Source organism: Salmo trutta, chromosome 27 (genome assembly GCF_901001165.1).
Source record: "Salmo trutta chromosome 27, fSalTru1.1, whole genome shotgun sequence".
Lineage (NCBI taxonomy): Eukaryota > Metazoa > Chordata > Actinopteri > Salmoniformes > Salmonidae > Salmo > Salmo trutta.
The window spans coordinates 35,683,305-35,700,497 of NC_042983.1; the positions used below are offsets into that span (position 1 = coordinate 35,683,305).

Genomic DNA, 17,193 nt, shown 5'->3' on the forward strand with positions numbered 1-17,193 from the left:
CATTGATGTCCGAGTGATTAGAGGGACAATAGAGTGCTGAGTACCAGGCCACTAGCGACTGGCAGTTAGCACGTTTGGTAGGCTACTAATGACCATCAGCAGCATCAGAGCTCAGTTTTGAAGAAGGCTAGTCACATGGAATTTGACTGCAGTCATGACTGGTGACAGCTGGTGTGGCAGTAATACGGTCACCGTAACAGCCCTAAGTGACCGCTGGTGTGGCAGTAATACGGTCACCGTAACAGCCCTAAGTGGCCGCTGGTGTGGCAGTAATACGGTCACCGTAACAGCCCTAAGTGACCGCTGGTGTGGCAGTAATACAGTCACCGTAACAGCCCTAAGTGACCGCTGGTGTGGCAGTAATACGGTCACCGTAACAGCCCTAAGTGACCGCTGGTGTGGCAGTAATACGGTCACCGTAACAGCCCTAAGTGACCGCTGGTGTGGCAGTAATACGGTCACCGTAACAGCCCTAAGTGACCGCTGGTGTGGCAGTAATACGGTCACTGTAACAGCCCTAAGCTCATCACAGTTAAGCTTTTATTATTTATTATTTATTTATTTTTCAACACCTTCATATATTCCTACAAAAATAGTCTGCATACTAAAATACACAGTGTTTAAAAGTACACATTGTGTGCATTTGAGATACACTAATACACAGGGTATCAAAGAACATTAGAATACACTTTAAAATGGAGTGTGTATGTGTGGAGGGAGTGAACAGACCCCTATAGAAGGGAGGGACTGAGGGAAGACCTTCCACACCAGCGCCACTCACTCCCATGTAGCAACGTCCCTTAGAAGGACCACGACAGCCGCTTCAGAGAATGACAATCATAACAAGATTAGACACTTTCCTAAAAATACATTCACAATGGACACTCGGGTCGGACCTCTGACACCCACCCCACGAGACAGACCTCCACTGTGGCATACACGTTCACTCATGAGTCTGTCCTTCGCTCGTTTGGAGTCTCAGAGCCACCCCTGGTTCGACTGTGACCGGGAGTCCACCAGTTAGAGGAACATGTACTGGTTGTCAATGGCCCGCTTGCGGCCTCTGTCTGGCTCCAGTTCGTAGTCGGAGTCCCGTTGAGTGAGGAGGGGTGGGTGGGGGTTGGGGTGACGCAGCAGAGGTCTGCGGCCCACAGACTCGCTCCGACGCAGGGGACCCGAGGTGGAAAGGTCTGGGAAGGGCGCAGGGCGTAGGAGAGGGAGCCTGGGCTGGGGCAGGGGGTCTGGAGAGGGGAGCAGGCTGGGGCTGCAGTGGGCTAGGCTGGGTTCGGAGCTCCAGCGGTGAAGGGAGAAAGGAACCAGGACAGCGGATGAACTCTGACCTGAAGACAGAGGGATCACAGATACATTCCAGTATTTATGCTGACAGAAACCAAGACTGACTTGGAACATCCTTTTTGTGCTGAGTCCCATATACTGTATATTCCCACAGTTGTAGCGGTATTAATAGCATCTAAAGTAAAATGTATATTTTTAAAATAAGTTTGTGCCGAATGTTAATATCTTTATGTAAAGTGTTAACACGACACCAACTCCATCATTAGGTTTCCATGACGACACCACAGTTGTAGGCCTGATAACCGACAACAATAAGTCAGTCTATAGGGAGGAGGTAAGTGAAATGGCAGTGTGGTGCCAAGACAACTTCTCCCTCAACGTCAGCAAAACAAATGAGTTGATTGTTGACTTCAGAAAGCAGAGGAGGAAACATGCCCCGAGGCCTTGACATGGACTAAAAAAACACCACTCTTGTCAAGAGGGCACAACAGCGTCTCTACTTCCTAAGGCGGCTGAAGAAATTTGGCATTCTACCGCAGGTCCTCTCCAAATACTACCGCTGCACCATCGAGAGTGTCCTGCAAGGCCCTCCAGAGGGTGAAGACGGCCCAGTACATCATTGGGACCGTGCTCCCACCCCTCTAAGACATTACTTGAAACGGTGACTGAGAAAGGCCCGCAACATCATCAAGGACCCACCCCAGCTACGATCTTTTCTCTCCCTGATCTTCTGGCAGACAGTATTGGAGCATGAGGTCTGATGCCGGTTTCTATCTACAAGCCATCAGACTGCGGAACACTGGTCTGACCACCTGCTCTGATTCTCCGCAGCTTTGCAGACATGCACTGTCTCACACACACAGGTCAACTGTTTGTTTACCCACCCGCAATGACTATTAACCTGTCCGCAACCGCCTGACTACATGTGATCAAGTCAAAATCTGAGGTCTGCACCAGACCCTAAACCGCTAATATAGAAAATACTGTAGACTACAGTCAATGACAACTGAACAATTTTTTGACAGAGGGTGCAGGCTTTTTTGGTTGTTGCCCAATTTAGATGCACTATACAGTTGAAGTTTACATACACTTAGGTCGGAGTCATTAAAACTCGTTTTTCAACCACTCCACATGTTTCTTGTTAACAAACTATACTTATAGGACTATAGTCGGTTAGGACATCTACTTTGTGCATGACACAAGTCATTTTTCCAACAATTGTTTACAGACAGATTATTTCACTTATAATTCACTGTATCACAATTCTAGTGGGTCAGAAGTTTACATTCACTAAGTTGACTGTGCTTTTAAACAGCTTGGAAAATTCCAGAAAATTATGTCATGGCTTTAGAAGCTTCTGATAGGCTAATTGACATCAATTGGAGATGTACCTGTGGATGTATTTCAAGGCCTACCTTCAAACCTAGTGCCTCTCTGCTTGACATCATGGGAAAATCAAAAGAAATCAGCCAAGACCTCAGAAAAAAAATTGTAGACCTCCACAAGTCTGGTTCATCTTGGGAGCAATTTCCAAACGCCTGAAGGTACCACATTCATCTGTACAAACAATAGTACGCAAGTATAAACACCATGGGACCACGCAGCCATCATACTGCTCAGGAAGGAGATGCGTTCTGTCTCCTAGAGATGAACGTACTTTGGTGCGAAAAGTGCAAATCAATCCCAGAACAACAGCAAAGGACCTTGTGAAGATGCTGGAGAAATCAGGTACAAAAGTATTGATATCCACAGTAAAACGAGTTCTATATCGACATAACCTGAAAGGCCGCTCAGCAAGGAAGAAGCCACTGCTCCAAAACCGCCATAAAAAAGCTAGACTACGGTTTGCAACTGCACATAGGGACAAAGATGGTACTTTTGGAGAAATGTCCTCGGGTCTGATGAAACAAAAATAGAACTGTTTGGCCATAATGACCATCGTTATGTTTGGAGGAAAAAGGGGGAGGCTTGCAAGCTGAAGAACACCATCCCAACCGTGAAGCACGGGGGTGGCAGCATCATGTTGTGCGGGTGCTTTGCTGCAGGAGGGACTGGTGCACTTCACAAAATAGATGGCATCATGGAGGTAGGAAAATGATGTGGATATATTGAAGCAACATCTCAAGACATCAGTCAGGAAGTTAAAGCTTGGTCGCAAATGGATCTTCCAAATGGACAATGACCCCAAGCATACTACCAAAGTTGTGGCAAAATGGCTTAAGGACAACAAAGTCAAGGTATTGGAGTGGCCATCACAAAGCCCTGACCTCAATCCTATAGAAAATCTGTGGGCAGAACTGAAAAAGCGTGTGCGAGCAAGGAGGCCTCCAAACCTGACAGTTACACCAGCTCTGCCAGGAGGAATGGGCCAAAGTTCACCCAACTTATTGTAGGAAGCTTGTGGAAGGCTACCAGAAACGTTTGACCCAAGTTAAACAACTTAAAGGCAATGCTACCAAATACTAATTGAGTGTATGTAAACTTCTGACCCACTGGGAATCTGATGAAAGAAATAAAAGCTGAAATAAATCACTCCACTATTATTTTGACATTTTACATTCTTAAAATAAAGTGGTGATCCTAACTGACCTAAGACAGGGAATTTTTACTAGGATTAAATGTGAGGAATTGTGAAAAACTGAGTTTTATTGTATTTGCCTAAGGTGTATGTAAACTTCCGACTTCAACTGTATATACACGAAAGTATGTGGACACCCCTTCAAATTAGTGGATTTGGCTATTTCAGCCACACCGTTGCTGACAGGTGTATAGAATCAAGCACACAGCCATGCAATCGCCATAAACTTTCAACTTAGGATGCCACCTTCCCAACAAGTCAGTTCCTCACATTTCTGCCCTGCTAGAGCTGCCCCAGTCAACTGTAAGTGCTGTTATTGTGAAGTGGAAACGTCTAGGAGCAACAACGGCTCAGCCACTAAGTGGTAGGCCACACAAGCTCACAAAATGGGACCACCGAGTGCTGAAGCCCGTAAAAATAGTCTGTCCTCGGTTGCAACACTCACTACTGAGTTCCAAACTGCCTCTGGAAGCAGTCTGCACAATTTTTATTTCACCTTTATTTAACCAGGTAGGCTGGTTGAGAACAAGTTTTCATTTACAACTGCGACCTGGCCAAGATAAAGCAAAGCAGTGCAACAAACAACAGAGTTACACATGGGATAAACAAACATACAGTCAATAACATAGAGAGAAAAAAAAGTATATTTACAGTGTGTGCAAATGAGGTAAGATAAGGGAGGTAAGGCAATAAATAGGCCATAGTGGCAAAATAATGACAATTTAGCAATTAAACACTGGAGTGATATATGTGCAGAAGATGAACGTGCAAGTAGAGGTACTGGGGTGCAAAGGAGCAAAAAAACAAAAAACAACAGTATGGGGATGAGGTAGTTGGATGGGCTATTTACAGATGGACTATGTGGGCTCCACCAAGATGGCTCCACCTGATGGGCTCCACCAAGAACTGTTAGTCGGTAGCTTCATGAAATAGGTTTCCTTTCTGTTATATGTACAGTGCATTCGGGAAACTATTCACACCCCTTTTTCCACATTTAGTTACATTACAGCCTTATTCTAAAATAGATAAGAATATATATATATATTTTTATCAATCTAATGACAAAGCGAACACAGGTTTTTTTTGGTGCAAATTTGTTGAAAATAAAAAACAGAATACCTGATTCACATAAGTATTCAGACCCTTTGCTATAAGACTCAATTGATCTCAGGTGTATCCTGTTTCCATTGATCATCCTTGATGTTTCTACAACTTGATTGGAGTCCACCTGTGGTAAATTAAATTGATTGGACATGATTTGGTAAGGCACACACCTGTCTAGAAAAGGTCCCACAGTTGACAGTGCATTTCTGAGCAAAAAGCAAGCCATGAGGTCGAAGGACTTGTCCGTTGAGATCCGAGACAGGATTGTGTCGAGGCACAGATCTGGGGAAGGGTACCAAAAAAATTCTGCAGCATTGAAGGTCCCCAAGAACACAGTGGCCTCCATCATTCTTAAATGGAAGACGTTTGGAACCACCAAGACTCTTGCTAGAGCTGGCCGCCCGGCCAAACTGAGCAATCAGGGGAGAAGGGCCATGGTCAGGGAGGTGACCAAGAACCCGATGGTCACTCTGACAGAGCTCCAGAGTTCCTCTGTGGAGATGGAAGAACCTACCAGACGGACAACCATGTCTGCAGCACTCCACCAATCAGGCCTTTATGGTAGTGGCCAGACGGAAGCCACTCCTCAGTAAAAAGGCAAATAACAGCACCTAATAAGGCACCTAAAGGACTCTCAGACCATGAGAAACAAGATTCTCTGGTCTGATGAAACCAAGATTGAACTCTTTGGTCTGAATGCCAACCAGAGGAAACCTGGCACTATCCCTACGGTGGAGCATGATGGTGTGGGGATGTTTTTCAGTGGCAGGGACTGGGGAAGATCCTTGATGAAAACCTGCTCCAGAGCGCTCAGACTGGGGCGAAGGTTCACTTTCCAACAGGACAACGACCCTAAGCACACAGCCAAGACAATGCAGGGGTGGCTTCAGAACAAATCACTGAATGTCCTTGAGTGGCCCAGCCAGAGCCCAGACTTGAACCTGATCAATCTCTGGAGAAACCTGAAAATAGCTGTGCAGTGATGCTCCCCATCCAAACTGACAGAGCTTGAGAGGATCTACAGAGAAGAATGGGAGCAACTCCCGAAATACAGGTGTGCCAAACTTTTTTACATTTTATTTTATTTCACTTCACCTTTATTAACTTGTAGTGTCATACCCAAGAAGACTCGAGGCTGTAATCGCTGCCAAAGGTGCTTCAACAAAGTAGTGAGTAAAGGGTCTGAATACTTATGCAACTAACATTTCAGTTGTTTATTTTTAAGAAATTTGTAAAATGGGTTATTGTGTGTAGATTGCTGAAAAAATGTAATCCATTTTAAAATAAGGCTGTAACGTAACAATGTGTAAAAAATCAAGGGGTCTGAATACTTTCCGAATGCACTGTGTGTGTGTACACACACACACACACACACACAAACAGCAAAAAAATAAACGTCCCTTTTTCAGGATCCTGTCTTTCAAAGATAATTCGTAAAAATCCACAGATCTTCATTGTAAAGGGTTTAAACACTGTTTCCCGATGGCAACAACTGCCCGAGTTACACCAGGAACGCACAATCCCTCCATCAGTGCTCAGACTGTCTGCAATAGGCTGAGAGAGGCTGGACTGAGGGCTTGTAGGCCTGTTGTAAGGCAGGTCCTCACCAGACATCACCGGCAACAACGTCGCCTATGGGCATAAACCCACCGTCGCTGGACCAGACAGGACTGGCAAAAAAGTGCTCTTCACTGACGAATCGCGGCTTTGTCTCACCAGGGGTGATGGTCGGATTCGCGTTTATTGTCGAAGGAATGAGCGTTACACCGAGGCCTGTACTCTGGAGCGGGATCGATTTGGAGGTGGAGTCATGGTCTGGGGCGGTGTGTCACAGCGTCATCGGACTGAGCTTGTTGTCATTGCAGGCAATCTCAATGCTGTGCGTTACAGGGAAGACATCCTCCTCCCTCATGTGGTACACTTCCTGCAGGCTCATCCTGATATGACCTTCCAGCATGACAATACCACCAGCCATACTGCTCGTTCTGTGCGTGATTTCCTGCAAGACAGGAATGTCAGTGTTCTGCCATGGCCAGAGAAGAGCCTGGATCTCAACCCCATTGAACACATCTGGGACCTGTTGGATCGGAGGGTGAGGGCTAGGGCCATTCCCCCCAGAAATGTCAGAGAACTTGCAGGTGAATTTGTGGAATAGTGGCCACACCAGATACTGACTGTTACTTTTGATTCTGACCCCCTCCTTTGTTCAGGGACACATTCTATTTCTGTTAGTCACATTTCTGTGGAACTTGTTCAGTTTATGTCTCAATTGTTGAATCTTATGTTCATACAAATATTCACACGTTAAGTTTGCTGAAAATAAACGCAGTTGACAGTGAGAGGACGTTTCTTTTTTGCTGAGTTTATATACACACACATACAGTTGAAGTCGGAAGTTTACATACACCTTAGGCAAATACAATAAAACTCAGTTTTCACAATTCCTGACATTTAATCCTAGTAAAAATTCCCTGTCAGGTCAGTTAGGATCACCACTTTATTTTAAGAATGTAAAATGTCAGAATAATAGTAGAGAGAATGATTTATTTTAGCTTTTATTTCTTTCATCACATTCCCAGTGGGTCAGAAGTTTACATAAACAATTCTACCAAATACTAATTGAGTGTAACTTGGGTCAAACGTTTCGGGTAGCCTTCCACAATAAGTTGGGTGAATTTTGGCCCATTCCTCCTGACAGAGCTGGTGTAACTGAGTCAGGTTTGTTGGCCTCCTCGCTCGCACACACTTTTTCAGTTCTGCCCACACATTTTCTGTAGGATTCAGGTCAGGGCTTTGTGATGGCCACCAATACATTGACTTTGTTGTCCTTAAGCCATTTTGCCACAACTTTGGAAGTATGCTTGGGGTCATTGTCCATTTGGAAGACCCATTTACGACCAAGCTTTAACTTCCTGACTGATTGATGTCTTGAGATGTTGCTTCAATATATCCATATCATTTTCCTACCTCATGATGCCATTTATTTTGTGAAGTGCACCAGTCCCTCCTGCAGCAAAGCACCCCCACAACATGATGCTGCAACCCCCGTGCTGCACGGTTGGGATGGTGCTCTTCGGCTTGCGAGCCTCCCCCCTTTTCCTCCAAACATAATGATGGACATTATGGCCAAATAGTTCTATTTTTGTTTCATCAGAGGACATTTCTCCAAAAAGTACTATCTTTGTCCCTATGTGCAGTTGCAAACCGTAGTCTGGCTTTTTTATGGCGGTTTTGGAGCAGTGGTTTCTTCCTTGCTGAGCGGCCTTTCAGGTTATGTCGATATAGGACTCGTTTTACTGTGGATATCGATACTTTTGTACCGGATTTCTCCAGCATCTTCACAAGGTCCTTTGCTGTTGTTCTGGGATTGATTTGCACTTTTCGCACCAAAGTACGTTCATCTCTAGGAGACAGAACGCATCTCCTTCCTGAGCGGTATGACAGCTGCGTGGTCCCATGGTGTTTATACTTGTGTCGTGTCTTTGGCTATGCCGGATTAAGTGATATGACATGCTAACCTATAAAATTCTTTCTCTGTAATTAATATTACCTGATTAAGCTAATCATGTAAATGTAATTAACTAGAAAGTCGGGGCACCACGGAAGAACGTTTATAGAGCCGTTATCTTCCGAATAAACTCTTAAAATACTTAGTAATATTTTACATCGATAGCAGTCAATATTAACCCTTCTTATTTTCAGTCTCATAATGAAAGTTGTAAATTCTTGGCTATCTTCACGAACCCTGGCTAACAAGTTGAATCAGCAATACAAAATTGGGTTTAATTATTTATTTACTAAATACCTAAACTTATCACACAGAATTACAAATACACCGAATACATATGATGTCATACAGAAAACGTCCTGGTGGACGGAACCTGTATCATGGCTGGTTACACAAAGGAAAGGGGGTTGGGCTTGAATGAAAGAGCGGGAAGATTTAGGAACAAAGAAACAGCAGCTATGCTATCGTAAATACATTATCTTATGCATTCTAAATTACCGCCCATTTGGAAAAGGAAAATGCAATAAATATTTACTCTGAGCTGCGCTTCGGTAGATTGGTCGTAGATGCTGGCCAACAGATCTTCCTGTCCTCGGAAGAATGTCTCTGGTGGTAAATTGGATACGTGGTGGTATCTTCGTCCGTCTGTTAGACTGGATCCGTCGTCCGTCCTTTCATAGCCCACGTCTACAGCGGCCGCTGCTAACTCAACGGCTAGGAAGTATCACTTCTGTAGTGAATAAGCTCAAAGTTCATACCATTCGCCACCAAAGCTCACGCCGAGGTTGGCTTAGTTCTGTACTTGACATGTGTGTCCTTCTAACGTAGAGGCTGCAGACCTCACGTACTGGAACAACGTGGTTATCTTTTCGTCAAAGGCTTATATAGTGGAGAGGGGGGAAGGATGTGTTTCATCGTTTATAACCCCTCTTCACAGGGGTGGGCCACTGATCAAGCAGGGCACTTTCCTTATTCAAACCCAAATCTCTCATTTGGAAGCTAAAATGACATTTAATCTCCTAACAAACAATTTCAATATCAAACATTTCAATTGCATAACAATTCCATGTGACTCTGATAACTAGAGGGTGGATACTTTCCCAGGTACAGTTTATGTCGTCCTGTCATCAGTCATAATGTCTCAGATGACAACTGAACTGACATCCATACTCATTACGTTCCAAAGCATATTTCCAACTGGTTTTATTACCAAAATATGGTTCCTTTCCCCATTTGTTTGATGTTCCCAGACTCTCTATATTTAACAGGACAGCAGTCCTTCAGTAGGGTCAGTAAGAAAGGGGAAGGGAGAAAGGTATTTATGGGGGGGTCATAAACCTTACCCACAGGCCAACGTCAAGACACTTGCGTACTATTGTTTGTACAGATGAACGTGGTACCTCCAGGCGTTTGGAAATTGCTCCCAAGGATGAACCAGACTTGTGGAGGTCTACATTTTTTTTGGCTGATTTCTTTTGATTTTCCCATGATGTCAAGCAAAGAGGCACTGAGTTTGAAGGTAGGCCTTGAAATACATCCACAGGTACATCTCCAATTGATGTAAATTAGCCTATCAGAAGCTTCTAAAGCCATGACATAATTTTCTGGAATTTCCCAAGCTGTTTAAAAGCACAGTCAACTTAGTGTATGTAAACTTCTGACCCACTGGAATTGTGATAGTGAATTATAAGTGAAATAATCTGTCTGTAAACAATTGTTGGAAAAATGACTTGTCATGCACAAAGTAGATGTCCTAACCGTCTATAATCCTATAAGTATAGTTTTTTCACAAGAAATTTGTGGAGTGGTTGAAAAACGAGTTTTAATGACTCCAACCTAAGTGTATGTAAACTTCCGACTTCAACTGTATAGTGCATCTAAATTGGGCAACAAACAAAAAAGCCTACACCTCCTGTCAAAAATACATAAATATATATACACACACGTGCGTGTGTGTGTGTGTGTGTGTCTGTGTGTGGTGGAGGTCAGTAACTTAGACTCACCTTGTGCGGTAGAATTGGCCACCACAAAGCTGGTGAGGGTGACGTCGCAGGCGGCGACACACTCCAGAGGTATGGGGTAGAGGCGGAAGTGACTGAGCATGTCCATGACGGAGGGGAAGCGCAGATGCTGCACCCTACACTGACCACACTCTGTTAGAGACAGACGCAGGTGCTGCAGAGGGAGAGAGCAAGAGAATAAGTCTTCTTTCAGTTTTACAAGGATCACTACATGGGACCAAGATGATGGTGCTTCTATTCAGACATCTTTATAGAGGAGATCAAATCAAAAACGAAAAAGGTATTCTTCTAGATCGTGTGTGTGTGTGTGTCTGCATCACCTTGGCCTTGCCCTGGTAGTTGAAGGTGAGGACATAGTCTCCGCGGCGGGTCTCACTCTGCCTCACCAGGAAGACTCCGTGGCCCTCCAGGCCCGAGTTCTGGACCAGGTGGGCCGCCTTGACCCGCGAGATGGGGCCGTGGAACCAGGGGTACAAACACAGGAAGTGGTCCGTCTTATGGTACACCTGCTCCGAGAGGGCAAAGGTCGCAGAGCCTAGTGGGGGCACGACAAGCAAGGCGTAAGAATAGAATGTAATAACATCATTTAGCAAACATTTTGATCCACAATTAGCTCATTACCGCTATGTTCATTAGACATACATGCAGCCCATGCAGGAATCACACACACACACACACACACACCCAACTCCTCAAACTGGTACAAGCACCATGCTCTGATTCTAAACGACTACTACTGCATCATTTCAAACATCAAGTTACAATAGAATCCTGAGATATTCACACACTTCCTTGTTGTGAAACGACACGCATGGGAAAGAAGGTCCGCCCTTTCCTGTCCCTGACACCCACCCTGACTCCCTGACTCGGAGCTCCCTCTCCGGTTGGCCGTCGCAGCATTGTCCATAGGGTAGGTTAGGCGTTCCAAATCCCCGCTTCCAGACCTGTTGACAAACAATGCCTTTAGTTAGCAGCAGCCAATTCACAGTGGGCTGAAACGTTAGCCTCCTGGGAATGACACTGCCATCGACTGACTTGATTTGTCAACTCCAGCCTCTGTGTGACTGCTCTTTTAACAATTCAGCATTATTCACAAGGAAGTCAAATAAAACAAATAAATAATTTAGATCACACTAGTATAATATTACAATAATACACAAATTGATTATTATTTAAATTGTGTGAACCACAGAGGGGAGCTTTGGAGGGTTGTTCACACTAGGGGAGAAAGTAAGAGAACGAAAGGAAGAGGGAGGGCTGGGGGCCATCGAGTCTACAGGAAGCAGCAGGATGGAGGCACACAAAAGCATCGGGGCTCGGTCAGGAAGCGTCTTGTTAAGTCTTGAGAACGCCACATGTTATTGTACATGAATCCCGCACCCCAAGCAACACCACACACGCATGCATGCACACACACACACACACTTTGGTAGCCAGGTTGAGAAGGAAGACAGATCAAATCCTGCTTAAATGCTGACTACAGTTCTGAGAACTCTGAATAACAGGAAGACGAGCCTTCTCCTCTCTCTGTGAGTGCGAGTTAGCGGGTGAGAGACAGAAAGAGACACAGACAGAAAGAGAGACGGAGTTTTTACTTCTCATACATATTCAGTCCTCTCAGTGGCCAGTTTATTAGGTACACCACCCATTCACAAAAATGCAAGTAAACTGGCATCCAGTTACTGTTCCATTCAACGTTAGAATGGACAAAACGAGCCACCTCAGTGACTCTGAGCGTGGTATGATCGTTGGTGCCAGGCGCGCCGGTTCTAGTATCTCAGAAACGACCATCCTCCTGGGATTTTCACGCACGACAGTGTCTAGGGTTTACCGAGAACGGTGCGACAAACAAACAGCATCCAGTCAGCAGCAGTACAGTGGGTGAAAACAGCTCGTTGATGAGAGGCCTAAAGAGAATGGCAAGCATCATGCTAGTTAACAGGCGGGCCACAGACAGACATAACAGCGATGTGCAGAACTGCATCTCAGAATGCACAGACGACCAAACCGGGTTCCACTCCTATCTGAAAAAATCAAGATGCCGCTGCTCCAGTGGGGACGCGATCACCAGCACTTGACAACTGAGGAGTGGAAAAACATCGCCTGGTCCGATGAATCCTGGATCCTGTTGCGTCATGCTGATGGCAGTCAGGATTTGGCATAAGCAGCATGAGTCCATTACCCCATCCTGCCTGGTGTATATACACACACAAACCCCGAACAAAAATATAAAAACGCAACATGCAACAATTTAAAAAGGAAAATCTGTCAAAAGGATCTTGTCACGGTATCTCAGTTTTCAAATTGCCATTGATAAAGTTCAATTGTGTTCGTTGTCAGTAGCATATGCCTTCCCATACCATAACCCCACCATGGGGTATTTTGTTCACAACGTTGACATTAGTAAACCGCTTGCCCAAAATGACGCTATACACGCTGTCTGCCACCTGCCCGGTACAGTTGAAACCGGGATTCGTCCGAAGAGCACATTTCTCCAGCGTGTCAGATGCCATCGAAGTTGAGCATTTGCCCACTTAAGTCAGTTACGACGCCTATCTGCAGTCAGGTCAAGACCCTGGTGAGGACAACGAGCATCCCTGAGATGGGTTTTGACAGTTTGTGCAGAAATTCTTCAGTTGTGCAAACCCACAGTCCGGGTGGCTGGTCTCAGACAATCCTGCAGATGAAGCAGCCGGATGTGGTGGTCGTGGGCTGGTGTGGTTACACGTGGTCTGCGGTTGCGAGGCCTGTTGGACATACTGCCAAATTCTTTAAAACAACGTTGGAGAAGGCTTATTGTAGAGAAATAAACAAATTCTCTGCCAACAGCTCTGCTTCACATTCCTGCAGTCAAAACTTGAGACATCTGTTGTGACAAAACTGCACATTTTAGAGTGGCCCTTTATTGTCCCCCAGCACAAGGTGCACCTGTGTAATGATCATGCTGTTTAATCAACTTCTTGATATGGCACACCTTTCAGGTGGATGGATTAACTTGAAAAAGGAGAAATGCTCACTAACAGGGATGTAAACAAATTTGTGCACAAAATTTGAAAGAAATAAGCTTTTCTGGGATCTTTTATTTCAGCTTATGAAACATGCGACATGTTGCATTTATATTTTTGTTCAGTGTAGCCTATACATATAACATCTGTAAGGTCCCATTAGTCAAGAACTGAATTTTACCCCTTCCTCTGTCCCCATACGTATAACATCTGTAAGGTCCCATTAGTCAAGAACTGAATTTTACCCCTTCCTCTGTCCCCCATACATATAACATCTGTAAGGTCCCATTAGTCAACTACTGAATTTTACACCTTCCTCTGTCCCCCATACATATAACATCTGTAAGGTCCCATTAGTCAAGCACTGAATTTCAAGCACAGATTCAACTACAAACACCAGGGAGCTTTCGAAGGCCTCAAAAAGAAGGGCAGTGATTGGTAGATGGGTAACAATAACAAATCAGACATTGAATATGTCTTTAAGCATGGTCAACTTAATAATGATGCAGTGGATGATGTATTAAACCACCCAGACACATCAAAGATGCAGTCGTCCATCTGAACTGAGCTGCAGGACAGGAAGGAAACTGCTCAGGGATGTTACCATGAGGCCATTGGTGATTTTAAAACAGCTCAAATGGCTGTGTTGGGGGGAAACTGAGGATGGAGCAACAACATTGTTGTGACTCCACAATAATGACCTAAATGACAGAGTGAAAATAATACAAATATACAGAATAAAAACTATTCAAAAACATGCATCTTGTATGCAACAAAGCAATACTGGAAAAAAATACAGCAAAGGCAAAATCCTAAAGGAGAACCTGCTTTACACCAGACACGGAGAGGAATTCACCTTTCAGCAGGACTAACCTAAAAGACAAAGACAAATATACACAGAAGTTGCTTACCAAGGAGACAGTGAATGTTCCTGAGCAACCAAGTTACAGTTTTGACTTAAATCTGCTTGAGAATCTAATACAATACCTGAAAATCGCTATCTAGCCATGATCCCCAACACCTTGACAGAGCTAGAAGTATATTGAAAATAAAATAGGCAAATATTGCACAATACAGGTGTGCAAAGATCTTATGAGAATTACCAAAGAAGATTCACAGCTATAGTCACTGCCAAAGGACTTTCTAACGTGCATTGACTCAGCGGGGTGAATACTTATCTCAGGTATAATTTTTCAATAATCTTTAGAAGATGTTAGAATTTTTTGCCCACTTTGACAGAGTATTTTGTGTAGATTGTTGACCAAAAAAAAAAATGAAATCCATTTTTATCCCCTTATGAAACAAAATGTGAAGAAATCCAAGGGGGTTTAGACTTTCTATGATTCTTTATACATTGCATTTGGAAAGTATTCAGACCCCTTGACGTTTTCCACATGTTGTTACGTTACAGCCTTATTCTAAAATGGATAAAGTAAAACCGTTTCCTCATCAATCTACACACAATACACCATAATATTTTTTAATACTTTGCAAATTTATTAAAAACCAAAAACAAATATTTACAAAGTATTCAGACCCTTTGCTATGAGACTCGTAATTGAGCTCAGGTGCATCCTGTTTCCATTGATCATCCTTGAGATGTTTCTACAGCTTGATTGTCCACCTGCGGTAAATTAAATTGATTGGACATGATTTGGAAAGGCACAAACACCTGTCTATACAAGGTCCCACAGTTGACTGCATTTCAGAGCAAAAACCAAGCCATGAGGTCGAAGGAATTTTCCATAGAGCTCAGAGACAGGATTGTGTCAAGGCACAGATCTGGGGAAGGGTACCAAAACATTTCTGCAGCATTGAAAGTCCCCAAGAACACAGTGGCCTCCATCATTCTTAAATGGAAGAAGTTTGGAACCACCAAGACTCTTCCTAGAGCTGGCAGCCTGGCCAAGCTGAGAAATCGAGGGAGAAGGGCCATGGTCAGGAAGGTGACCTAGAACTCTGACAGAGCTCCAGAGTTCCTCTGTGGAGATGGGAGAACCTTCCAGGACAACCATCTCTGCAGCACTCCACCAAATCAGGCCTTTATGGTAGAGTGGCCAGACGGAAGCCACTCCTCAGTAAAAGTCACATAACAGCCCGCTTGGAGTTTGCCAAAAGGCACATAAAGAACTCTCAGACCATGAGAAACGAGATTCTCTGGTCTGATGGAACCAAGATTGAACGTCTGGAGGAAACCTGGCACCATCCCTACGGTGAAGCATGGTTGTGTCAGCATCATGGTGTGGGGATGTTTTTCAGCGGCAGGGACTGGGAGACTAGTCAGGATCGAGGCAAAGTTGAAAAGAGCAAAGTACAGAGAGATCCTTGATGAAAACCTGCTCCAGAGCCCTCAGGACCTCAGACTGGGGTGAAGGTTCACCTTCCAACAGGACAATGACCCTAAGCACACAGCCAAGACAATGCAGGAGGGGCTTCGGGACAAGTCTCTGAATGTCCTTGAGTGGCCCAGCCAGTGCCCAGACTTATACATCTCTGGAGAGACCTGAAAATAGCTGTGCAGCAACGCTCTTCATCCAACCTGACAGAGCTTGAGAGGATCTGCAGAGAAGAATGGGAGAAACTCCTCAAATACAGGTGTGCCAAGCTTGTAGCGTCATACTGTAGAAGACTCCAGGCTGTAATCGCTGCCAAAGGTGATTCAACAAAGTAATGAGTAAAGGGTCTGAATACTTACGTAAAAGTATTTATTTTGTATTAATTATCAAACATTAAAAAAAAAAATGTTTTAACTTTGTCATTGTGGGGTATTGTGTGTAGATTGATGAGGGGGAAAAAACGATTTAATCAAAGACTGGAAAAAGTCAAGGGGTCTGAATACTTTCCGAAGGCACTGTATCTCAAACACACATGAAAAATAGCTGCACACATGCACAAACTTATGAATATGCACAATCATATAATCAAGCCATGGGTCTCCAATAGCTCATCATTCCCTGCACACTTCAGTCATTTAATACGGGATATCCATTTTGAAGACAAATGTGGAATCCTAATAGCAGTATGCTAACTACTAGATGTCAGTACTGCAGGAGAGAAATGCATGAGACTAAAATGTGTGTGTATGTGTGTGTGTGCTCGAGAGAGAACCCTTGGGACATGGGTGCTGCAGAGCTGAAACCGTGTTGGCCTCAGAACGGGAAGTGAGATGGAGAATCCAGACATCTGCAGAAAGGTCCTGAAAATTCCCCCACTGAGACTCACACCTCCCCCACGCTTCCTCTTTCACAGGGCTGCACCTGACACAGCTCCGCAGCCACGCACGCACACACACACAACACAAAGCTAGATGAAGAAAAAGGCTGACAGTAGACAGGGAGAAGAGTAGCATGATAAATAGTGGTAACATTTAGGTTTGATGTGGCACGTCTCTCACCTGTTGTTTATCCATTCTTTAATTTCTGTTGTCCAGGAGCTGACCTGTTGGTCATTGTCGGTCTCAAATATGAGACTACCTGGATAGTGATTAACCTGGGGAGGAGACAAGACTGCTGGTTAAGGAGATGCACACACACAGACACACAGAAAGACGTGACATGCGCACACAGACATGTCACACAAACGCACGCACATGACACACACCCCCCACACAGACGTGACACACGCACGCACAGACGTGACACACACACGCACGCACAGACGTGACGCACAGACGTGACGCAC

General features: G+C 44.5%; 1 protein-coding gene across 2 annotated transcripts in view; it reads right to left on the reverse strand.

Moving 5' to 3' along the window:
- Positions 1-526: 526 nt before the first annotated feature.
- The window catches only part of LOC115164959 (SH2B adapter protein 3), a 66,126-nt gene continuing 49,459 nt past the window's right edge, over positions 527-17,193 (reverse strand). For both annotated transcript variants that reach the window (XM_029717921.1, XM_029717922.1), the window contains exons 4-8: positions 16,907-17,001; positions 11,360-11,451; positions 10,828-11,042; positions 10,490-10,661; positions 527-1,340 (exon numbers count right to left, since the gene is read on the reverse strand). In XM_029717921.1, coding sequence (XP_029573781.1) covers positions 1,021-1,340; positions 10,490-10,661; positions 10,828-11,042; positions 11,360-11,451; positions 16,907-17,001 — 894 coding nt within the window. In that variant the 3' untranslated portion in view covers positions 527-1,020. The remainder of the gene's footprint in view (positions 1,341-10,489; positions 10,662-10,827; positions 11,043-11,359; positions 11,452-16,906; positions 17,002-17,193) is intronic.